Here is a 25304-nt window from a genome sequence, read left to right as displayed (position 1 = left end):
GTCAGAAAGCAGGGGGGAATGGCCACTGGGCACTCCATTATACTCCATGGAGACTGGTCCCCATAGGATATAATGGAGAATCGATCCATGGGTATGTGGGGCTCAGAGGGGGGCTGTTTTTTGAGGTAGACCCAGATCCTACTTACGTGAAGACCTCTGGACCCCACCCGGCCAGGAGCGTGAAGAGGCGTGGGCTGAGGTCCCGAGCGGGGTTCATGGCGCAGCCGCTGTTCATGGACAGGGAGGAGGTCAGCAAGATGATCAGAAGACCCACCCCAATGGGCTCCAGCCCCTTCGGGACCCCCAGGTTCCCCTGGTCGAAGATGGCAAAGACGCCCACGAGGAGGAAGGCCGTTGAGATCACCTGTCAAGCGCAAAGGGAACAGAAGAAGAAGAAGAAGAAGCGATTGGATTTATACCCCGCCTTTCACTACCCAAACGAGTCTCAGAGTGGCTTACAGTCTCCTTTCCCTTCCCCTCCCCACAACAGACACCCTGTGAGGTCGGTGGGGCTGAGAGAGCTCTTTTGAGAACTCTTGTGAGAGAACAGCTCTGAAAGAACTTGTGACTGACCCAAGGTCATCAGCAGGTGCAAATGAAGGAGTGGGGGGAATCAAACCCGGCTCTCCCAGATTAGAGTCCGCGCTCCTAACCAAGACACCAGACTGGCAGAGACAGGCTATCCAGCCACTTCTCTGAGCGTCCTCCGCACCCCAGTAGGCGTCGCCAGAGGTTGCCATGACTTCCAGGCACGGGCACGCAGACACACAAAAATAATAATTAAAAAACTAGCCCATGCCGACACTGCTTCGCTTCAGCTAGTTCAGAACTCCGCTCTCTTTGCATTGAGCCACCACGGCAGCAGCGAGAGACGGATTCCCTGCGCTGTGCAAAGCACAGTTCTGGACTTGGGATGGAGCTGGGGGCAAAAGGAACCTCTGGGCCCTTCCGATGCCCATCGCCGCTGCCGCGTGAAGCTGGCGCTGCCCTTCTGATGTCGCCTCTGCGGCAGAGAAGCCAGCCAGGAAAGGCTGCTCAACGGGCCTGCCCAGGGAAATCCCGGGGCCCAGGGCCTTTCCCCCGCCCGCCCAACCTGCAGGCCCCGTTCGCTGCTCCCTACCTGGTCGGCAAATCCGTTGGTCACAGAGAGGTATTCTGATGGGTACGTGGCGAAGATATGGGCGGTGCGGATGTCACCTGTGACGGTGAAGTTCCCCCCGGTGTAGGACATCAGTGCATCTAGGGAACAGCGATCGCACTCAAGATGAATGAGCACAGACTCGATGTATTTCAAAGCATTTCGTGCCCAGACTCACAGCACGCCTTACAAGCAACCCTGCGAGGTAGCTTTGTGAGATGATGCCCATGTTGCCAGTCGGGGGGGTGGGGTTTCCGAGGCTAACTTGCCTAAGGTCGGGTGGGTGACCACAGCCTCCTTTTGGCTGGCATCTCTGCTGCCCACCAAAATGTTCTCACTGTGCAAAAACAAAGGCCACACGTGGGATTTCGTGGCAGTGGAATCGGTGCCCTGATCGGCACTCGGTGATCCTGCGTAGGGACAGGAGGCGCACCTTGCAGGATCGGCCTGAGGTGCAGTGCCCCCTCTTAGCTGAGTGAGTGTGAGCTAGCTCACAGTTTTTTAGCCTCCACAGCTTAGAGGGAGCAGTGCTGAGGTGTGTCCAAGCAACCCACAAGTTTGGGGGGGGGGGCCCACCAGAAAGCGGCCATGGGTCATGTGCTCTCTCTCCCTGGGCAAAGGCCTCCTTGGAGAAGGCAGAGCCATAAAAAGAGAGTTTTCCAGGGTGTCTCCCCAACTTTGCAAGGGAACTAATATGGGTGTATCGGAAAATTGAATGCGGGGCCATAGCCAGAAAAATTTGGATGGTGGGATGTTGCGGAGGGGGGGGGGGGTGGGGGAGAGAAAGAGAGATCCCTTCTGCAGCTGAAGTTGGCTGCAGAAGCAAGAAGAAGACCTCCCCCTACGCCTCTCCAACAATTGGAGAGAGGCGGGCTCATTGGGTATTCTTCCTGCTTCCAAAGCAGGGAGACCCAGCGGAGCCTCCGCCTCTTTGACAGTCAGAGAGGTGCAGCGGCTCATATAGGCGCCAGAGGGATGGGGGAAGGGGGACCGGGAGGGATCGGAAGTGAGGGGGCAGGGCTAATTTGGTGGGGGTGTTGCCCCCAAATGCCCCGCCATGGCTACAAGCCTGATTGAATGCTGGCTACAGGCCAGATTTGATGGTGGGTTATGTTGCTTCCCTCCCCCACACACTTTAGCCAATTTTTTGATTTTTCCAAACCATGAAAGGAACATTTAGGTGGTCGGTCTGTTCAGGTGTCTCCTCTTAAAGGAGGAACCCTTTTGAAAAGTGCAATGGCGTTTGGGGGAGAGGGTGGGTCACTCACTGCCCGGTTACGTCACCTTTAAGACCAACGAAGTTTTATTCAAGGTGTGAGCTTTCGTGGGCACGCACTCTTTGTCAGGCGACAGGCACGAAAGCTCCCACCTTGAATAAACCTTTGTTGGTCATAAAGGTGCCACCGGACCCTAACTTTATTCTATTGCTTCAGACCAACACGTCTGCCCACCTTGACCTGTCCAGTGATGTGTCATTTCAGGTTGGTCCCCTCAAAAGGGACACAGTGATTAACACATGGAATTCACTGCCACAGGAAGGGATGGCGACTACAAGCATGGACGGCTTCAAAAGGAAATTAGATAAGCATATGGAGCAGAGGTCCATTGGTGGCTATTAGCCACAAGGGATAGAGAGGGACTCTCAGGCTGGGGCAAGTGATGCTCTATATTCGTGGTGCTTGGGGAGGGGGGGGCAACAGTGGGAGGGCTTCCAATGTCCTGGCCCCACTGGTGGACCTCCTGAGGGCACCTGGTATTTCTGGCCACTGTGTGACACAGAGTGTTGGACTGGATGGGCCTTTGGCTTGATCCAACATTGGCGTCTCTTATGTTCTTATCCTTCTTCTCACCCCCCCCCCCCCAAGCGTCTTTCAGCCAGTGTCTGAGGAGGGTTTCCCAGGGCCCACCCCGGAGGCTGGGTTTGTGGGGCAGTTTCCAAGGCAGGAATTGGCTCCTTCCACTCACCGTAGTTGACCCCGTAGACGGCGGCTGCTCCCACGAATGCTCCGAGAAACTGCGTGAGGACGTAGGCGGGGAACTTGGCCCACGTCATCTTGCCGGTGATGCACATGGCAAACGAAACGGCCGGGTTGATGTGGCCCCCTGGAAGACAGTGGCCGGGAGGTGGCCCGTCAAGGGGGAGCCATCCGTCTGTTGCGGCAAAACCAACCAAAAGCCCAGCAGCGGCGCTTTGGAAAGTCCATGCTGCATACAGTGCTCTGTTTGGGCAGGTGGAATTTAGGAATTGTCCATAGAGGCAAACCTCCCATTCTTAGGGTTACCAACCTCCAGGCAGGGCCTGGAGATCTCCTGCTATGACAGTTGATCTCTCTGGACAATAGAGGTCAGCAGTGTTCCCTCTAAGCTGAGTTAGTGTGAGCTCGCTCACTGTTTTATAGCCTCCAGCTCGCACATTTTTGTCTTCGCTCGGGAAGGGTGGCTCCAGAGCAAACTAATGTATGCAGTAGCCAAATCTCTCGCTCACAACTTTAATGCCAGCAGCTCACAAAGTAGAATCTTTGCTCACAAGACTCCACAGCTTAGAGGGAGCACTGGAGGTCAATCCCCCTGGAGAAAATGGCTGCTCTGGAGGGCGGACTCCACGGCATTACAAACCTGCTGAGGTCCCTCCCCTTCCCAAACCCCGCCCTCCCCGGACTCCCCCCCCCAAATCTCCAGTATTTCCCAACCTGGAGCTGGCAGCCCTACGGTAGACTAGGGGATGAGTCTCTGGTACCTGTGGAGCCAGGCGTATGGCCAACCCGTTCCGGGGTGGGGCACGGGAGACACCACCTCATTCAGTGGCGCCCACAGAGGGTCCCCATCGGCCCCGTCACGCCTGTTTGGGGTGCACCCCTTTCTGCCTGTGCAGGAACGTGCAAGTGTTGGAACGGGACAGGGCTCCTCATCTGGGAGGAGACTCGTGTTGGAACAGAGTCCCTGTCTCTCTTTGCGGCCCTGGGGCCAGTCTGTGCGCGTAGGGGAGGGGAGGGCCAGGGAGTTATCTCAGGTGACAAAGTTTACCCCGGGATCGCAGGAGCAGCGCGCGAGTGTTCTCTCCCAGATAACGTTCTCTGCTCCCTGCAAACAGACCGGCCGGGGAGGGGAAAGAACAGACCAGGAGAACCGGGTTTGATTCCCCACTCCTCCTCCACATGCAGCTGCTGGTGTGACCTTGGGTCAGTCACAAGTTCTTTCAGAGATGTTCTCTCAGGAGCAGTCCTCGAGAGAGCTCTCTCAGCCCCACCAACCTCACAGGGTGTCTGTTGTGGGGAGGGGGAGGGAAAGGAGTTTGTAAGGCGCTCTGAGACTCCTTTAGGTAGTGCAGGGCAGGGTATAAATCCAGTCTCTTCTTCTTCTTCTAGAAGAGCTGAATTCGAGTCCAGGAGCACCTGAGAGCCCAAGAAGATTTTCAGAGTATGTGCTTTTGAGAGGTATCGGGGGAAGGAAGCCTGGACTCTTGAAAGCTTATCATGATGGTCTCTAAGCGGCTCCTGGACTCCAGCCTAGTGTCAAACTAGGAGAGCCGAGTTCGAATCCACATTCCAGCCTGGAAGCTGTCTTGGGGGACTTTGGGCCTGTCACCCACTCTCTTCCTAACCTACCTCAGAGGGTTGTTGTGAGGATAAAAATGGAGGAGGAGGGAGCAATATTATATTGAGAAATATCTCGGTAAGGAAATAGAAGCGCTGGTTTTGCTCACAGTGCCGGACGAGCAGAAATCCGTGTTTTCCTCGAGTGCATTTCTTGGGATGGTGGAATTCGCAAGCAAAACTTCATCTGAGGGCCGAGGGAGGCTGTCTTTAATAACACATTCCTGATAAGCGTGGACTTTTGTCTGCGACGAAGGGGCCCCCTGTGTGCCGCTTTCTCTGTTGACTCGCGCTGGGGGTCAGGGTGTTATCTCGGGAACCTGGAGCACCTCTGGTCTCTCCTGAGCCGGCTGGCACCGATAAGGCCGGCGGGATAAAGGCCGGCATTGTGCAGCCGTCCAGCGTGGTGTGACCTCCGATGCCCAGGAGGAGGGAGCGAAGGCCGGCGCGCTGCTTTCAAAGTCCTCTCAGCAGAATTGTGGGCCGCTGGTGGCGCGGCTCCCTCAAAAAAACGCCCTGCCTTTTTGTGGCCTTTGAATGACAGGAACCATTTTCTCCTCTGTCAGCAATTGGAAATATGGACTCCATGGGGCCATGAAGGCACTGAGCTGGCTGGCGTGTGTGGGGAGAAAAACAGGCCTGCATGGTGCCGACGCGTTTCTCTGTCCCTAAGCGGAGCTTCTTGCCGCTAGAGACCCCTTGGAGAAAACAGGTTGGCGCAAGCTGCAGGGAGCCCCGGGGAAGTGTTGGCTGGTGTGGAGCTGGTCTTGAGCTCCTGATGAGGAGAGAGGCCAGGCGCAGAGCCGGCTTGGTGTCGTGGTTAGGAGCACAGACTGTAATCTGGGAGAGCCGGGTTTGATTCCCCACTTCTCCTCCACATGCAGCCAGCTGGTGTGACCTTGGGTCAGTCACAAGTTCTCCCAGAGCTGTTCTCTCAAGAGCAGTTCTCAAGAGAGCTCTCTCAGCCCCACCTCCCTCACAGGGTGTCTGTTGTGGGGAGGGGAAGGGTTTTGTAAGACACTCTGAGACTACTTCCGGTAGTGAAGGGCGGAGTATAAACTCAATCTCTTCTCTCTTCTTCTCTTCCGAATATCACCAGGCCGGGGGTGGGGGCTGAGGGGGTTCACCTTCCAAAAGCCAGACCTGTGGAGCTGGCAATTCCTCTGCCATCTCCTGAGGCAGACCTGCAAAACGGTCTCTGTTGAAGGAACAGAGGAACGTTCAAGTCCACAGGGGCACCCTTAAGACCAACAGTTTTATTCTGGGCATAAACGTCCATGGACACGTGCACTTCATCAGGTACTTTGATGCAGAGGTCACCAGCCATGACGTATGGGCAGAGGGTGAGGACGGTATTGCCAGGAAGGGCCAATTAGAGTCAAGATGCACGAGTCCATGAGCAATAAATACAGCTAAGGCTGGATGAAGACCTGTGAATAGCAGCCAATGAGCATGGGGCATAACAAAAGAGTTTACAACAGATGCGAGGACTGAACGACATCAGCCTGTCCGGTGAGATAAGAAAACAACACCTCTGTTTCCTCCCTCTCCCAGAAGACTAGATCTCGAGAGCCTCTGATTAAGTTGATGGGCAGTAGGTTGAGGACAGAGAAAAGGAAATACTTCTTTACGCAGAGAGAGGGAGGGAGAGATTAAAATGTGGAATCTGCTGCCAGAGGATGTAGTGATGGCCACAGACACAGCTTTAAGAGGGGATTAGACAGATTCATGGAAGATAAGTCTGTCAATGGCTACTAGCTGTGGTGACAAGAGGGAACCTCCATTCTCATAGGCACTAATCCTCTGAATCCCAAAGCCAGGAGGCAACATCAGGTGAAGGCCTCGGCCTCTCTGCCCTGTTGTTGGCCCTCCAGAGAAACTGGCTGGCCCCTGTGTGAGATGCGATGTTGGACTAGATACTAGATGGACCCTCCCTGGTCTGACCCAGCAGGGCTCTTCTGGTGTTCTTATGAAGCCCTGGGGGTTCCATTGTCCTGAGTGAATAACGTGTAACTCAGCAATCTCCCGTTTCTATCTGTTCCTGACGTTCCTTTGCAATAAGACGGCTCCTTTGAGGCCCCCCACGGAATGTCCTGGGAGGCCGAAGTGTTCTCCCACAGGTTTCTCAGTCTTGTGGTTCCTGATGTCATATCTGTGTCAGTTGGCACAGGGCTCGTCCTGTTTCTCCTCTGTAGAGAGCCGAAGGGCATTGTTGACGAGCAAGCGACTGAGCCTGAGATGGTCTAGTTGATGTAGTTGAGGTCATCACTGCCACAGCCTGGGGGGCCAGGCCCAATGGGCACTGCCAGCACCACGGGAGCGAGGGATGCCAGCCTCCAGGTGGGACATGGAGATCCCCCGGGATTACAGCTCATCTCCAGACGATAGAGATCAGTTCCCCTGGAGGAAATGGGATGCGTAGGAGGGTGGACTCTGAATGGCACTGTGCCCCACTGAGGTCCCTGTCCTCCCCAGGCTCCACCCCCAAATCTCCAGGTGTTTCCCAACCTGGACCTGGCAACCCAGCGGACTCCGGGCCTGATTCAAGATCCCCGTCCGTCTGCTGGGATCTGTACAAGTTTGCTTACACTTCCCCGTCATTACAGAGTCAACTGTGGTTGTTAGTAAGCAGGAATTCACATAGCCGATCTGATTACAGTAGAGTTTAGTTAGCCCAGGACAGGGGAATTTGTAGGAGGTGTTAGTAAAATGGAGTGGTCTGTGACCTTTCTGTTGGCTAATCAACACGTTGCCAGAAGAAATGCTTGGGCGTTCCGTGCAGGAGTTTGCCATCCCTTTGTCCGTGAGCAAGAAACGGCAGCCATGAAGCTGTTAGCCTTTTAACGGTTGGGGGGGGTCAACAGTGGGAGGGCTTCTGGGGTTCTGGCCCCACTGGTGGACCTCCTGAGGGCCCCTGGTATTTCTGGCCACTGTGTGACACAGGGTGTGGGACTGGATGGGCCTTTGGCCTGATCCAACATTGGCATCTCTTATGTTCTTATGTTGTTCTTATGTCTGCTGCAGGTTAGATAGAAATATTACTTTTCTTTTATCCAAAGTTGCCCAGCCTCATGTTTGTTTTTAGTAAAGTATTTTCTCTTTCCGCAAACAGGCCGGGCTCTGGTTCTCCTCTAATTCACTCTGCTAATTTAACTCTGCATTTTTAAGAACCTCTCAACGCCGGCCCAGCAGGCATCGTGTGTGTGTGTGTGTGTGTGTGTGTGTGTGTAAACACCTGGCCAGCCAAAAAGCCGTTGGAGAGAGCGCCAGACGGGGTGTTTGTGTGGGTGCAAGATGAGGCACCTGCATTTGGAAATGCCACATCTGAGGGACACAGGGTACTGGGCTGTGGCTCAGTGGCAGAGCCTCTGCTTGGCGTGCAGAAGGCCCCAGGTTCAATCCCCAACATCTCCAGCTGAAAAGAACCAGGCAGTGGATGATGGGAAAGACCTCCACCTGAGACCCTGGAGAGCCGCTGCCAGTCTGAGCAGACCATCCTGACCTTGGTGAACCAAGGGTCTGATTCAGTATAGGGCAACTTCAGGTGTTCATGCATTATGGGTGAGAGGCCGTGGCTCAGTGGAAGCACCTTTGCTTGGCATGCGGGGGGTCCCCGGTTCAATCCCCGGCATCACCCGTTGGAAGGACCAGGCAGTAGGTGAGGGGAAAGTCCTCCGCCTGAGACCCTGGGGAGCGGCTGCCAGTCTGAGTAGATAACACTGACCCTGGTGGACTGAGGTTCTGTTTTCACTATCAGGCAGCTTCCTGTGTTCATGACAGACCCACCTCCCCCGGTCAGACCACCCGAGGCTTTCCTTAGGACAAGAAAGCTGTGATGGGGAAGGGACCAACGCTCCCTCTAAGCTGTGGAGTCTTGTGAGCAAGAATCCTACTTTGGGAGCTCCTGGCGTCAAAGTTGTGAGCTGATGATTTGGCTGCTGCATAAATCAGTTTGCTCCGGAGCCGTCCTTCCTGAGCTGAGACAAGGCAAACATGTGTGAGCCGGAGGCTAAAAAACTGTGAGCCGGCTCACACTCACTCAGCTTAGAGGGAACCCTGGAAGGGACCCAAGGGGGACCCGGACTGCCACATCCCTGGGCGGAAGGGGGTGAATTCGGAGAGGAGGGTCCAGAGCATGAACAGAGTGAGTGGGGAGAGAACATGGCCTGCCTTTCCTTTTTCCTCACCGTGGCAAATGATAGATTGGGGGAGCAGGGCTGTTTTTGGGCAGGAACGCACAGGAACGGAGTTCCGGCTGGCTCCCGAGTTGGCCACGCCCAGCAGGAACTCATTAGCATAATAGGCCACACCCAACAGCAGGAGCTCATTAGGATTGGCTACGTTAGGGGTGTGTGGCCTAACATGCAAAGGAGTTCCTGCTACAAAAAAGGCCCTGGGTTTTGACAACAAACAAGGTAAACAGAATAACAAGCAAAAGGTGGGTGTGGCTGGATAACCACACTTCTGGTAACACGGGGGTGCGACCTGATGTGCTAATGATCTGTGCTGTCAGGGGTGTGGCCCAATATGCTAATGAGTTCCTGCGGTTGGGTGTGGCCTATTATGCTAATGAGTTCCTGCTGGGCTTTTTCTACAAAAAAAAAAAACCCGGGGGGGGGGGGAGCATTTCTTTTGGGGTAGCGGAACTCCCAGCCCCATAGCCCCGGCCCAGTTTTCCACCACCTCCCCTCCCCCCGGTACTTTTTTGATCTGATTTCCCCTGCCGGGGACGGGTGTGTGTCATTTGGCCCAGAACTGCAAAGCGGAGGATGCAGAATCCCCACTGGGGCTGAGCCCAGATGGGAGCCAGAGGCGAATCCAGGCTGCCGCTTAACTTTTTTAAATCCAGGGGTGTCGATTGACTTTTAATCGCTAGATTGTCCGGATCCTTTGGGTCTTCTTTCACCCTCTGAGCAGGCAATTTCTCGTCTTCTGGGTCCCCTCCAGCGTTGGGGACTCGGGCTGATGCCAGAGACGGCTTTGACCTCTTCCTTGGATGGCCTCCTTCTCCTGAATGCCTCCTGGAGTCATGTTTCCATGGTTTTTCTCCAGCATCAGATTACTAGCAGATTTCTTTTCAGTGAGTTGCCTGGTGTGATTCCAGCCACTTCCCGGCTTATTGTTACTGATCATCCAACTGTGTTCCAGTTTTTGTTCTGGTGCGTTTTGTTTCTCAAGACTGTTTGTTTGCGAAGGTTCGTTTTTCAGTGCAGGGGCTGGTTCTTCTAATTACTGAGCAGTCATTCTGAACCCAGGTCCCGTCCTCCAAACTAGTTGCAGTTCACGCCCCTTTGGGATCACCTTCCAACTTAAATGAGCATTGGGGGGGGGCCTCTCCTGATGGACTCTTAAGCAATGTTCCCTCTAAGATGAGTGAGTGTGAGCTAGTTCACAGTTTCTTAGCCTCCGGCTCACACATTTTTGCCTTGGCTCAGGAAGGACGGCTCCAGAGCAAACTAATTTATGCAGTGACCAAATGGCTCACTCACAGCTTTAATGCCAGTGGCTCACAAAGTGGAATTTTTGCTCACCAGACTCCACAGCTTAGAAGGAGCATTGCTCTTAAGTACTTGCAATTGGCAAGGAAGAAGAGGAGGAGGAGGAGATTGGATTTATCCCCTGCCCTTCACTACCCGAAGGAACCTCAGAGCGGTTTACAATCTCCTTCCCCTCCCCACAACAGACACCCTGTGAGGTAGGTGGGGCTGAGAGAGGTCTTTCGAGGACTGCCCTTGAGAGAACAGCTCCGAGAGAACTTGTGACTGACCCAAGGTCACACCAGCAGCTGCATGTGGAGGAGGAGTGGGGAATCAAACCCAGTTCTCCCAGATTAGAGTCTGTGCTCCTCACCATGACACCAAACTTCTGGAAGTCGTCTCAACTCTCACCATCCTGCTAATATTCCAGAATAATATTTAAAAACACTGAGCTGCCCCCTGGTTAAAGATACTGCAGTAAATTAATTCTGTGGGTTTTAGCTGGTGGATCAGTTGGGTTCGGTGTACGTAAATTTGCTCATGCCTAAAGCAATCTCTTTATTTAATTCATTGATACCCCACCTTTCTCCCCCAGTGGAGACCCAAAGCGCCTTTCCTCATTTCTCCTCTCCTCCATTTCAGCCTCACAACAGCCCTGTGAGGTAGGTGAGGCTGAGAGGGTGTGGGACTGGCCCAAGGTCACCCCGTGAGCTTCCATAGCAGACTGGGGATTCAAACCTGGGGCTTCCAGATTCTAATCCAAAACTCTTAATCCCTACACCATGCTGGCTTGTCTGTTTATTTATTAAAACATTTATATTGCACCTTGCCTCATGGTTCAAGGCAGCTTACAGGGATAGTTAGAAGCAAGCATCCGTAGCTAAAGCCCCCCCCAAAAAAGAAATCACAAATCCCAAATTGTTCTGGGGAGAGATGCATTCTTGGTGGCTGGGCCTCTGAGAAGAAGAAGAAGAAGAAGAAGAGAGAAGAGATTGGATTTATACCCTGCCCTTCACTCAGAGTCTCTCAGAGCGGCATACAAACTCCCTTCCCCTCCCCTCCCCACAATAGACACCCTGTGAGGTAGGTGAGGGGCTGAGAGAGCTGTTTCGAGGACTGCCCTTAAGAGAACAGCTCTGAGATAACTTGTGACCGACCCAACGTCACACCAGCAGCTGCCTGTGGAGGAGGAGTGGGGAATCCAACCCAGTTCTCCCAGATTAGAGTCCGTGCTCCTAACCACGACACCAAACTGGCAGCATTCCCTCCTGAGAGAGAAGACAGACTCTTCTAAGACGGTGCCCTGCTGCCCAGCGATTTATCTGTGTGCGCTTAAAAATAATGAACAATTTGGAGGAGAAAAATCACTGCCCAATTAAGTTGGGGCGCATTTGTGACCCATCGGAGGGCTTTCAAGCCACGCTTTGAACGGACGAATTGTTTCAGCCTTGTGGAATGCAGGCGGCTGTTCGATTGTGTTGTCGGGCGCTTGTTTGGTCCGTGGATCCCTGAAGGAAAGACTCGCCCATCCCATAACAACAGCCACCCAGCCACCACGAAGACACAAATATCCCCAAAGGCAAATCTGCCACAATCAACAGACGTCAGCGGACAGCTGGGAAAGTGTCATGTCGAACCCAACCGGAAGCAGACGCCGTCTCTGGTCCCCAAATAGGGTGTGTTGTTGTCCCCCCGCCCAGTCCCCCAGCAAAAAGGTGGGCTTACCGGAGACGCCTCCTGCGACGTAGATGGCGATGGTGACGGCCATGGCGAAGCCCACGGAGACCATCTGCGCTCCTCCCAGCGCTTCCCCGCTCAGCACCGACTGGGCCACGCACCCGCATCCCAGGGTCTGCACGGGGGGGGGGTGGAGAGAGAGAGAGAGAGAAAACTCTGCTGGGAACAGCCCAAGTGGGACATTGTCGGGAAGGCCAAGCAGCTCGGACGGGCCAAGGAGGGCCGCCTAACCCAAAGTCCGCCTTCCCAGCCAAGAACCAATGAGGGACCCCAGCCCCAGCCTGGCACTCTTTTCATGGTAATCCTTCACCACTTTCTCTGATGTGGAAGGGACCCCCAAGGGCCATCTAGTCCAACCCCCTGCAGGTAACTCACAGCTACGCGGGGGGCCCCCACTCCCCCGGTGACCCCCACTCTCTGCCCAGTGGCAGGCAGAACGCTTCCAGGATCCCTGAGCCAAGCTGGCCTGAAGGAAAACCCCCCAGACTGGTGATGGGCAGTGTTCCCTCTAAGCTGAGTGAGCGTGAGATAGCTCCCAGTTTTTCAGCCTCTGGCTCACACAGATTTTTGTCTTCGCTCAGGGAGGAGGGCTCCAGAGCAGACTAATTTACGCAGGGGCCAAAGTCGCTCGCTCACCACTTTCATACCGGTAGCTCACAAAGTAGAGTTTTTGCTCACGAGACTCCACGGCTTAGAGGGAGCTCTGGAGGGGGGCATATAAAGAAGGGCCGTGAGATCCATGCCCTGGCTCACCCCTTCCCCCCCTCTGCCTACATTCATAATGATGCAAACCAAGGAGAGAGATCTCGGGATGGACGGTGGGAAAGAGCAAGACAGCCGTGACGTATTTGCGCCAAAGAAAAAGGTCCACAGACTTACAAGTTCACAATGAGTCACACAGTCACAAAACGACCTTTTCAAAAAGCCTGTCGAAGGCACTCTGCACGCGGTCCCTGGTGCTGGGGAGCTGCCCGGGCACCTGATCCTGCATGGCTTCTAGGCTGGGGGAGAGGTCTGGGTTTGAATCCTACTGGGCCGCTTCCCGGCCCTTTGCACAACTCCCATTCGTTGTAGTGGGGCTGGAGCCGGAGGACTTGCTGGGGGGGGGTTGCTCCCCCTATCCTTGGAAAGCAGGGGCCCATTTAGATGGACCTCCCCAGCCAAGTAAGACAGGGAGCCCTCTTTGGCTCTGACCCAGCGCCGGCAGCCTACGCCCCTTGGCCAACAGAGCCCCGGGCGGCCGATTTTGCTTTCTTATATAACTCAGGATTTGAGACGGGGAGCGTCTCTCCGGCAGGGAGCGGGATTCTCGGGCGTTGACACGTTCGGGGCTCTGGGCCCAGCTGGACGGGGCCTGACTTGCACAAGCCGTGCGGGAAGCTGCCCGAGGCACAGGTGGGCCCAGGTGTGCCAGCCAAGCCGTGCCCAGTTCCCCGAAGTGTGCCCTGAGTTGGTGTGCGGGGGGTGAGGGCAACAGAGGTTGTGGGGAAGGCACCGTGGGGGTGCCGCAGATCAGCCACATGGGCTGCCTCTGTGCCCGGCCGACCTGATGGGTTCAAGCAAGTCGAGTGCGTCATGCCAGCGTGGTGGGGCGGTTTGAGAGCTGGATTAGGATCGGAGAGACCCGGGTTTGTGTCCCTGTGGAAGTTTGCTGGGTGAACATGGGCCAGTCGCCCGCTCTCCCCCTAACCTGCTTCACAGGGTTGTTGTGAGGATATAACGGCGGAGAGGGGAATCGTGTAAGTCACCGTGGGTCCCCCGTTGGGGAGAAAGGTGTGGTGCAAGGGGAGTACATACTTTATTTCTACCCCCTCCATTTTATCATAGAACTTGAGAATCACAGCATGGGAAGGGTCTCTAGAGACCATCTAGTCCAACCCCCTGCTCAGTGCAGGATCAGCCTAGAGCATCCCTGACAAGTGTTTGTCCAGACATTGCTTAAAGACTGCCGGTGCAGGAGAGTTCACCACCTCCCCGGGCAGCTGATTCCACCATAGCACAACTCTAACTGTAAAAAGTGTTTCCTAATATCCAGCTGGAACCTTCCTGCCCTGAATTTAAACCCATTCTTGTGACTCCTCTCCTCTGCCGCCAGCAAGAACCGCTCCCTGCTCTCCTCTAAGGGACAGCCCTTCAGATACTTCAAGAGAGCCATCCTTTCCCCCCTCCATCTCCTCTTCTCCAGACTGAACCTTCCCAAGTCCCTCAGCCTTTCCTCACAGGGCTTCTTGGTCTCCAGGCCCCTGATCATCCTCGTCGCTCTCCTCTGCACCCGCTCCGTTCCATCCACATCCTTTTTTGAAGTGAGGCCTCCAGAACTGCACACAACTCCAGGTCTGGCCTGACCAATGCAGTGTACAGCAGGACTATGAGATCTTGCGATTTGGATGTTAAGCCTCCGTTGATATGTCCCATGATCACATTAGCCTTTTTTGTCGCTGCATCACACTGGCTGCTCATATTTAACTCATAGTCCACCCGTACCCCAAGATCTTGTTCACACACACTGCTATCCAGAAGCGTATCCCTCATCCAGTATGCGTGTTCCTCATTTTTGTTTCCCAGATGTAGAACTCGGCACTTATCCTTGTTAAATTGCATCTTATTCACATCCATCCTTTTCCAGCGTGTTCAGATCTCGTTGAATTCTATCTCTATCTTCTGTTCTGTTCGCTGCTCCTCTACAGATTTACTGAGCAGCACCTCCACACCCTCATCCAGATCATTTATAAACATACTGAAAAGTACCGGGCCCAGAACTGAGCCCTCTGGCACCCCGCTGGACACCTCCCTCCATTCAGACGAAATGCTGTTGACAACGACTCTCTGAGTGCGGTTCTCCAACCAGTTCCCTATCCACCTGACTGTCCTAGAGTCCAGTCCACAGTCCTCCTCACAACGACCCTGTGAGCTTCCATTGTACAACTGAGGATTCGAACCTGGGTCTCCCCGATCTTTGTCTGACATTCCTAACCACTATACCACCCTGGCTCAAAAGTGACCTGAATAAGACCCTGGCCTGTGATCCGAACTGTGCTGGCTGGTGGGTACCTTGGGGGGGGGGATGACCAGGGGGGGGGGGGTCACCTGGAGTCCGGCAGCCGGGGGGGGCAACTCGGCTCCCTCTCTGGGCAGCTCTCCGGCTTCCCAGTTCTCAGCGTCTTTACAGCTGTGGTGGGCGGGTAGACGCTGCCCGAACTTGCCTTCCCGCCCCCCAATAAACAAGCGGTAGTCATTAGAAGAAAGCTTCCTTGGCTCCCTCTGCCAGAGAACCTCCCCTCCCCGATACCAGATCCGTGTTTTTGTCTGCAGCATCGCAGGAAGGGGGAACAAGGGGCCCTTCTGGAGAGGCCGTGTGCCTCAGAGGAGGGGAGATTAAAGATCGGGGGCTCTCACTTTCTTCCCGTCCTCCGGATGTGTGTGCGAGTCTTTCCAAGATACATAAATAGGACTTTCCAGTATAAATAGGGTTTCCTCCAAAGCCCGGGCCCTGGGCTCTGGAAACAACACTCCCTGACTGGGTGGCCGTGACCAAGGTGGCGGCCCCTTGGCCTCAGTTTCCCTTTCTGTAAAATGGAAACCGCAGGATGATGGGGAGAAAGGAGGCGAGGGAAGCTGCCTTCTTGACCGACTCTTGGGGGACTGGGAGTCGCGTCAAGCGGAAGGGCGAGGGCGCTGGGGGCCTGAATGTGGCCTCCGGCGAGAGGAGGCCATGCTTGCACGATGGGGGGAGCAGTGGGTGCCCAACCCCTGAAGGGAGGGGGTGACGAGCAATGCTCCCTCTAAGCCGTGGAGCCTTGTGAGCAAAAATCCTACTTTGTGAGCTACGGGCATTAGAGATATGAGCGAGCAATTTGGTTGGTACATAAATTAGTTTGCTCTGGAGACCTCCTTCCTGAGCTAAGACAAAAATGTGTGAACTGGAGGCTAAAAAACTGTGAGCTAGCTCACACTGACTCAGCTTAGAGGGAACACTGGTGACAAGCCCCTCTGGTCCCTGGCTCCCGTGTTGGGAATATCCAGCCTTGCAGACTCTCTTGAGCTGGGGAGGAACTCTTGCTGCCAGGCGGTACCCTCTGGTTCTTTCTCTCAAACTTGCATGGACATCAATAGGTCTTCCGTCCCCCTATCCTTGAAAGGACAGAGGGACACGTGTGCGAGCCACAGGCCGTGGAAGTGCAGTCCAAACACCCTTGGCCCAGTAGTCCCAGAGAGGGCCTGCTTTAAGAGCATAAGGGAATCCAATGTTGGATCAGGCCCATGGCCCCTCCAGTCCAACACTCTGTGTCACACAGTGGCCAAAAACACCAGGGGCCATCAGGAGGTCCAGCAGTGGGGCCAGGGCACTAGGAGCCCTCCCACTGTTGCCCCCACCCCCCCAGGCACCAAGAATACAGAGCACCACTTGCCCCAGCCTGAGAGTTCCTATAAGAACATAAGAGACGCCAATGTTGGATCAGGCCAATGTCCCATCCAGCAACACTCTGTGTCACACTGTGGCCAAAAATACCAGGTGCCATCAGGAGGTCCAGCAGTGGGGCCAGGACACTAGAAGCCCTCCCACTCTTGAACACACACCCCCAAGCACCAAGAAGACATAGCATCACTTGCCCCAGACCGAGAGTTCCTATAAGAACATAAGAGAAGCCAATGTTGGATCAGGCCAATGGCCCATCCAGTCCAACACTCTGTCACACAGTGGCCAGAAATACCAGGTGCCATCAGGAGGTCCAGCAGCGGGGCCAGAACTCCAGAAGCCCCCCCACTGTTGCCCCCCTCCCCAAGCACCAAGAATAAGAATATCACCTGCCCCAGTCTGAGAGTTCCGATCTATACCTTGTGGCTAAGAGCCACTGATGGACCTCTGCTCTAGATGTTTATCCAATCGCCTCTTGAAGTCGTCCGTGCTTGTAGCCGCCACCACCTCCTGTGGCAGTGAATTCCATGTGTTAATCCATGTGTTAATCCAGCAGTCCCCACAAAGGAAGACCAGGGCCCATGTGCCAGCTCTGGGCACCTTGGTACGACGGGGCCACAGGTGGTGAGCTTATACTTCTCCCCCCACCCCAGCGCACGTGGCGCATATAACTCTCCCGTGAAACAATTGATCGGGCGACGGAGCCCTATAAATTGTTTAAAACTAAGTGGCTCTTTCTTGATCATTAGTTACATATTTATCGTTTCCCCGCTGCGTCTTACAAGGTAATCACATTTTCAGTAATAAAACGAGTCATATCCATTATTCGGCCGGTCTCCAAGGAACACAGTCGATACCCTTTCAGGTTCAAATGGATTTCCCTTCATTTGGTCTCGGGCCCAGAGCCTCATAAAAAGAGGGGACTCGGAATGGAAGACGGCTCTTTAAGTAATCGAAACAACCGTGGGCCAGGAAGGCCCCGAAAGAGGCCGCCTCTCCCCGAGCCCTTCCTTTAACCGACAGCAGAGCGAGGGATTATGGAAAGGTTATATTAATGTCCGTTTCACAAGGAGGAAAGCTTTTACAGCGCATAAAGATCTGCTTCGAATGGCCCGTGTAAAATGACACTCAAATAACTCAAAATACCGTCGCTCCCCTTTTTATACGAAGGCTTTAAAACTATTTATTATTCGTTTAAGCATGTGGGAAATGAAGCCGGAACAGAAGGGTTAAAGCGGAGATGTCGAACTCATTTGTTACGAGGGCCGGATCTGACATTAAATGTCACTTTGTCCGTCCGTGCCATGTGTGCCATAAAACGGAATGCCGGGTACTGGAGATAGAAACTGTATAAAGGACAGCAGCCGGTAAGCTCCGAGTTGGTGCCTCCTCGCAAGGCCTCACGGGCTGGGAGGGGGGTGGAAAGGAAAACCCACATGGGCGGACTGGAGAGGCAACAGTGCAGCAGTGGGCAGACACTCCCAGTTTGGTGGAGAGCCAGTGTGGTGTAGTAGTTAAGTGCACGGACTCTAATCTGGGAGAACCGGGTTTGATTCCCCACTCCTCAACTCGCAGCTGCTAGATGACCTTGGGCAAGCCATAGTTCTGTCAGAGCTGTCCTTGAAAGAACAGTTTCTGTCAGAGCTCTCTCAGCCCCACCTGCCTCACAGGGTGTCTGTCGTGGGGAGGGGAAGGGAAAGGAGATTGTGAGCCACTCTGCGACTCCTTTGGGGAGTGAAGGGTGGGGTATAAATCCAATCTCCTCCTCCTCCTCCTCTTCCACACCGCTTGACTGCTGCAGATGAGGCTGTTCAGCCATGCTGAAGCCACAATCGCAGCAGCTCCATCCACTCACCCCCCCCCAGCCATGCTGAAGCCACAATCGCAGCAGCTCCATCCACTCCCCCCCCCCCAACAGTCTCCTGTTCCCTCCCTTGCAATAGTTGCTTGCGGGTTGCATAAGAACCCTGGACGGGCCGATTCCGGCCCCTGGGCCTTATGTTCAACTCCCCTGGGTTAAAGAGTTGGAGGGGGGGAGACATGATTGGATATTACGGCATTGATTGTGGCTGGTGGGTCCTCTGCAGGTACCGACAGTCTGTCTTTTTTCCCCCCAGAATTGGAAGGGGTGTGACTGAGCAGGAGCAAGAATTGAGCCGCATTGGTGGCCTTCCTGTTGGTGCCGAGCACCAAGAAGTGATCCCAGACCAGGTAAGGGGGAAGATGAGGAGTGGTCCCCTGTATTCTTGGTTCATGGGGTGGCAACAGTGGGAGGGCTTCTAGTGTCCTGGCCCCGCTGGTGGAAATACAAGAATTTGGAAGGGCCACATATTTCATGCTGTAAGTGTGAAACTAAACAAAAGAGTTCTGAGTTTTATGAGGTGGTTTACACCAGAACTTTTCATCTCATGACTTTATAGGCTTTTCAGCTGGCTCAGGCCTGTAGAGACTAGAAGTCATTACCATCCCAGCACTGCTCACTAGAGCCATGTGAACCCAACTGTAATTAACCCCAAACTCTGCAAAGGTTCACTAACCCTTTTTGACAAACCTTGACCAAAGTTAAAGAGCATGAAAGGAAGTTTATGACTTTTAACTAAGAGCATAGGGAAAGTTTGACAGTTTGGCTTTGATTTGAAAAAGAATCCAGAAGGGAAATGAGGGGAAATGAGGAGAAAAGGGCCCAGCAAAGTCAAAACCGAAGTAACCCCATCTACCCCCCACACATATCCCTCAACCCAGGCAAAGTGCCTTTAAAAAAAAAAAACTTTCCAGAAATATATGTGCATTGCCTCGGTCTGTTTTTTTCTGTCTTGGGGGGGGGGCAACAGTGGGAGGGCTTCTAATGTCCTGGCCCCACTGCTGGACCTCCTGAGGGCACCTGGTATTTTTGGCCACTGTGTGACACGAGGTGTTGGACTGGATGGGCCACTGGCCTGATCCAGCATTGGCTTCTCTTGTGTTCTTATGTCCTGCACTGGTACTGGCAGACGCTGGCCCAAACTGGAAGCGAGGGAGGGCGTCTTCGCAGCTGTGCTCACTGACAGTGCAAAACCTGTTTCCCTATCACTGACGCTGCATCTACCCTGCCGCAAGCTGTGCGTGGGAAGCCCCAGGTTTTGGGGAAACGGGCGAACCATCCTGCTTGCAATGGGAGAAAAGAGGCAGGACTTGACGCAGGGATGCCGTTTTCAGCGGTGGCCCTGGGTTCAGTCAAGCGGCTCCCAAAGCCGAAACAAGTAACGTATATCGATTCTCTGTATGGGAACTGTGTGAGAAACACCCTGCCCTCTTGCCCCGCCCTCCACTTTCTAGGGAAAAGACAAGCCCCGCCGTCTCTCCTCCATGGGGGTGCTCCCCTCCCCCAGTCTGTTACATAAAAAGGGTGTTACCCGATTGGCCATAGGCAAAATCTGCTCTTTGTTAACTTTGCAAAGCTTGAAATCCGCACCCTTGACAGGCCGGGACAATCCCCTCGCATGATACGAAAAGCCAGGGAGCGAAATCTCAACGGAGAAGAAAGAGCCTGCCTCTCCCTTCCGCAGCCGGGGCTGTCCGGACTTGCTCTTCTCCAACACCCCTTCAGTCTGTCATCCTGCCCCCCCACCCCCACCCCATTGCCTAGTCTCGCGGGATGCCCGTGTGCAGCCGGTTGTGTTTGCCCCTGCTGGCCGGCAGGCGGTGCTGGGAGGTGCCCCCGGAGGGTGATTGGCTCCAGGCTGGCCAACGCTGATGTGGCAGCATGCAGACCCCGTGCCCCAGGGCCGAGGGGGGACCGCTGCAGGGCCCCCGGGGACCCCATTGCTGCTCAGGCTGGTCAAATAATCTGAACTCCCCTGTCTGCATCGTACATTCGAATCACTGCAGCGGAGCTCTGCATGAGTCCCTGGGTTGCCGTAGGCAGAAGTGTTGGCTTGTCCTGACCTGGACGGCCCGGGTGAGCCCGATCTCATCAGATCTCAGAAGCTAAGCAGGGTTGACTGTGGTTAGTACTTGGATGGGAGACCTCCTTGGAATACCAGAGGCGGGAGGCAGGGGCAGGCTTTATTCAGCCACCTCTCTGAGTATCCTCCAGGCCCCCAGTAGGGGTCAGTCACCAGAGGTCGCCATGACTTCTAGATGCGTGCACACACATACGTGCACATATAAAAAGACAGAAGTGTTGGCTTAAGGCAGGTGGCAGATACGGGGTGCCGGAGGAGTAGGCAGGGGGCTCTGCCTCCTGGGGGGAGATCTCCTGCACAAGCCTCATTGCAGTGAACTGGGCTCTTCCACAGATCCCATTCATTGCAGTGAGACCTTGCAGGAGAACTGCCTCATGGGTCTCACCCCCCTCCCCATCAGTTTATGGTTATGGAAACGAGTGCTGCTGGCCCATCCCTGAATTCATCAGGCCTCGCTCAGTTGATGCAGTTGCCACCAGCACAGGACTTGACTTCTGGGCCTCAGTTCCCCGATCCGTGAAAGCGAAGTTGCCGTGATCTCCGGCAGCAGAAGGCAGGAACGGCTGTGTGCTGGATCGAGCATCCAGACCCGTCAGTTTCTGACAGGATGAACCCAGTAGAGAACCAGTGTTCTCTCTAAGCTGTTAGTGAGCTAGCTCACATGTTTTTTAGCCTCTGACTCATACATTTTTGTCTTTGCTCAGGAAGGATGGGGCTCCAGACCAAACTGATTTATGCAGCAGCCCAATGGCTCGCTCACAATGTTAACGCTAGTAGCTCACAAAGTAGGATTTTTGCTCACAAGACTCCACAGCTTAGAGGGAGCCTTGGGACTGCACGACACCTTGCCAGAACCAGTGGCTCCGGTGCCCAACTCCCAGAGCGTTTTGGCATACTTTCCAGATCCCTGACCTGCTAGCGATTCAGGTTGTGAAATCACAAACGTTTCTATCTGTGATCTAACCAAGCCCGTGCCCGCTTGTAACTATCCTGCATGCTCCAAATCAGGAGGGAATAATTTCCGACTTCTGGGGTTGGGTGATAGTGAGATACTGAAAAAATGGTGTTTAGCAGAGATAAGATAGTCCAGCAGAGCCAGAGTAAAATAATTCAGACTGTGAGTCCATGTGTGATTAAAATATAAAGGTTTTACTAAATTCTAGCATGGGGAAGGGTAACTGGGATGGAAATAACAACAGAGCTAAATCGTCTACATCCTTACTCTACAAAGACAAAACTCGGAGAGAGAGAGTATGGCTACTCTTCTTCTTCTTCATAACAGCAAACAAAGACGGGAAGAGAAGCCATAAAATGCTAATACACCTTGACACTTTAGTCCCAATCAAATTCCTGGATCAGGGAGAAAATTCCCGGGCATTCTACGGCTAAAGAACATTGGTTACACGAGAAACATGTGACTTCCTGTGAGTAACATAAACAAACATTTAACCCCAGATATACTGAGTGCTTTCAACTTGTAATACCCAACATTGGGAAACACTGGAAGCCTGCCCGGCTCATGGTTAGGCTGGTGCCACACTGTCTGGTTCCCGAGCGGAGTGCCGGAGCCGGTGGGGAGGGCCGCGAGGAAAGAGCCACTCAGCAAAGTGTCTGATGGGGACGTTGTCCACCCAAAACAGCTCCTCCTTTGGGGAGGAGTATCCAGGTCAGGACAAACCAACAACCTCATGGCAGGGGGCAAGGTACGTATTGGAATACGTTTCCCGGTGAAGCCAGTGGGAAGAGAGATTGGGAAACGGGATTCGGTGCTGCTGGGAGGTTTGTGGCTGGTTGGCACTCATCGACAGCCGCTGCGGGCAGCTCCCAGGCCTGGTTGGGACGACGGAACAAGGGGGTGGCAGGGCCTGGCACTCGGTACTGATTTAGGGAACGTCTCCGCCGCCTCTCCACTTGACTCTGCTGTTCCCCCAGTTGGACGTTGGTTGCCCCAGTGGGGTAAACATCGGAGCCCCCCAGGGCTCTTTCACGTTCAGGGGGGCGACGGATCCAGGCTCCTCTCCCCTGCACCACCCTCTTGATCCGAACTGGCCTGCAGCGTGTCTACTCCTCAGGAAGAAAAACACTCGCCATTTGGCCCTGCGATCCCTCGCTCTAATGCTGGCTTTCGAGGGCCTGGGTCACAAGTTCTTGAAATTATGGAAGTATGCTTGAATCTCTCTCTATCTCTATCTCTTTTTGCATGCTTCCTCGGGGTGCTGGAGGATATGCACTAGAGCGGTCGAGCCCCCATGGAACTGCTTCCCCACGTCCACTGCCTGGCCTAATTTGGCCTCGTTCTGCATTGGCTTTTTCCCTCTGTTGTTTGAAGGAGGAGGAGGAGGAGGAGGAGGAGAAGGAGGACATTGGATTTCTACCCCATCCTTCACTACCCAAAGGAATCTCAGAGCAGCTTCCAATCTCCTTCCCCTTCCCCTCCCCACAACAGACACCCTGTGAGGGAGGTGGGGCTGAGAGAGCTCTGACAGAAACTGCTCTTTTTCAAGAACAGCTCTTGTCAGAACTATGGCTTGCCCAAGGTCATCCAGCAGCTGCACGTGGAGGAGTGGGGAATCCAACCCGGTTCTCCCAGTTTGAAGTCCGCGCACTTAACCACTGCACCAAACTGGCTCTCCAAACACCCATTGGGACAGAAAAGGTGCAGCTCAAAAACCACATTCAAATACCCCAGGAGGCAACGCCACACTGACTGCAAAGCCACCCCTGAACGACCATAAAGCTATGCAGAAGGTACCCTAAAACCCGGTGAACAAAGGAAGTGAAAGTGGCATGCAGTGCAGAGGGGAATTTCTGTTCAAACATGGGTTTGGTAGAACCACGGAGGGAAAAGCCAATGCGGAATCTCCCTCGGAGGAGAAGAACCGGCCGGGCAGCGTGCAATGTGAGCAGCGCCTGCAGAAGAGCAGAGGCAGCCCTGGTTTGCAGAGCGCCGTGCATAGCTGCTTGGCAGTTCTGCGAGGGAGGGCGGAAGGAAGTGAGGGAGGGAGGGAGTCGGCTTCCACTTACTACCATCACGAAGGTCCCCAGGAACTCGGAGAGGGCTTCCTTCACCAGGCTGTTCTTCAGGGCAAAGCTCTCCTTCCAGTTCCTCCCGTTCCTCTTGGCCATTTGGGCTCCTCTCTCGGCGCTTCTAGCAGCGGGGTGGCTGAGCCGTCCTCTCCGGCTTCTCTTGAACTTTGGCACCCCTCCCGAGAGGATGTGTTGAAAGCAGCGGTTTGGAGAGCCCCAAGGCAGCCCTGGAAACCGTCTGACTGGGCCACGCCAGACGGGATCTACCGAGCCCACTTCACATTCCCAGACCCTGCGTCCCGGGTTTCCATCATGCGCCACTCTCTTGCCACCCTGCCGGGCACCGCTATTTATACCCGGCCTGCACAGACGAGAGAGAGAGCGTGCTGGGGAGCTCCAGAGCTGGCAAACTCACACTCGCCTCCCTTCCTCTTTTCTAGCTGATGGGATGACTCACCTGTTGACCCGCCCCCAGAGCGACAGCTGGGTTGTCCCGGACCGAGGGGGGGGGGGGAAACCGGCAGGAAAACGATCTCTGCCGCGACCTGCCCGAGACACGCTAATCGGACAGTCCGACGGGTTTCCCGCTGGCTGCTGGCCAGCAGGGATGGTCGGCCGCTGCAGGGAAGTGCATCCTGTGAGTTGGCAGCAAAGATTGGTCTGTCTCTGGGCCCGGCACTGCCTTTGGCCTCCACCTGCCCAGGGGAGCCTAAAGGCCCCCTTGGGCAGGCAAGCAGAGGCAGCCTCGTGGGGGGCGAGGGAGGCCATTGCCCCCCACACACACACCGAGGCCAAGTTCACAAAAGGTGTGCAATTCATCCCATTCATCGATGCCCCACCTCTCTCCCCAGTGGGGGACCCCAAGTGGCTGACATCACTCTTCCCGTCTTCCCGTCTTTGTTTGGTGTTCTCAAGAAGAAGAAGAGTATTTATTTATTTATTTATTTATGTATTTATCCTTCGGCTTCTATCCCGCTCACCCCCTAGGGGCTCTGATCGGCTTACAATTCTAATTCGAACAATCCTAATCTAGGGCCACATATGTGTAGGGACGGTGAGAAGCCTACCAGGCACCCTTATTCTGTTGCAGCAGATCTTCTTGCGAGGGGACAGTCCGGCGGCGCCCCTTTGGCAGTGCTGAGCAGTCCTGCAGGGCCCGGGGTCCAAAACGGCTTCCTGGCCGTCTTGCTGGGCACCTTCCTGCAGTCAGACTCAGACCGTCAGGATCGGGCAGCCGTAAAACCAGGCCGGGCAGCAGGGTTGCCAGGTCCAAACTTGGGGAATACCTGGAGATTTTGTGGGTGGGGCCTGAGGGGGGCGGGGTTGGGGAGGGGAGGGGCTTCCTTGGGGTAGAACGCCACAGAGAGTCCACCTGCCCACGCAGCCCTTTTCTCCAGGGGAACTGATCTCTGTCTCCTGGCGGTCAGTTGTAATAGCGGGAGATCCCCAGGCCCCACCTGGAGGTTGGTAACCCCGAGGTCAGGGCCCGTGAAATCAAGATAAAGCCATAAAGTGACGTCACACAAGGGAGGTCAAGCATTCACCTCCTCCCCTCTGCCCCAAAGGCCTCCCGGGCAACTCCTGACCGTGGCCTTTCGCCAGCGGCAGGCTCGGAGAAGAGGCCGCAGCTCCCGACCCCCCTGGGGGGTTTCTACTGGCAGATAAAGCCGGCTGGAACCGGCCCCTCTCCATTCCAGGCAAGTGGATCGTACAGGTGCTTTAGGCAAAAGGCTCTTTGGGCCCGGGAGGCCTTGGAACTGGGCCCAGAACCGGTCTCTGGACTGGAGACTGGCCGGCGGAGAGGGCGGGAGCTGCGTATGGGGTCCCGGTTGTGTCGGTCTGCTGTTCCTCCTTCACCCTGGCGGCATTTCATATGCCTTCACCTCCCGGGACAGTCGACCAAAGCAGGCCCCATCAGAGCGTCACGTGGCAGCAGTCTAGCCACCCTTGGAATCATAGAAACATAGGGGC

The 25304-nt window shown here is 54.8% G+C and overlaps 1 protein-coding gene across 1 annotated transcript in view; it reads right to left on the bottom strand.

Annotated features, from left to right (window-relative positions):
* Nucleotides 1-23730, bottom strand: part of AQP9 (aquaporin 9) — a 28127-nt gene extending 4397 nt beyond the window's left edge. The window contains exons 1-5 of the mRNA XM_015409169.1: nucleotides 23331-23730; nucleotides 11934-12060; nucleotides 3104-3241; nucleotides 1121-1239; nucleotides 147-364 (exon numbers count right to left, since the gene is read on the bottom strand). Of these exons, the coding sequence (XP_015264655.1) occupies nucleotides 147-364; nucleotides 1121-1239; nucleotides 3104-3241; nucleotides 11934-12060; nucleotides 23331-23432 (704 nt within the window). The 5' untranslated portion in view covers nucleotides 23433-23730. The remainder of the gene's footprint in view (nucleotides 1-146; nucleotides 365-1120; nucleotides 1240-3103; nucleotides 3242-11933; nucleotides 12061-23330) is intronic.
* Nucleotides 23731-25304: the final 1574 nt, after the last annotated feature.

Source organism: Gekko japonicus, unplaced genomic scaffold, assembly GCF_001447785.1.
Source record: "Gekko japonicus isolate JY-2015 unplaced genomic scaffold, Gekko_japonicus_V1.1 scaffold167, whole genome shotgun sequence".
NCBI lineage: Eukaryota > Metazoa > Chordata > Lepidosauria > Squamata > Gekkonidae > Gekko > Gekko japonicus.
The sequence above is the reverse complement of the archived record's forward strand: the minus strand, read 5'-3'. Positions and strand labels throughout refer to the sequence as shown.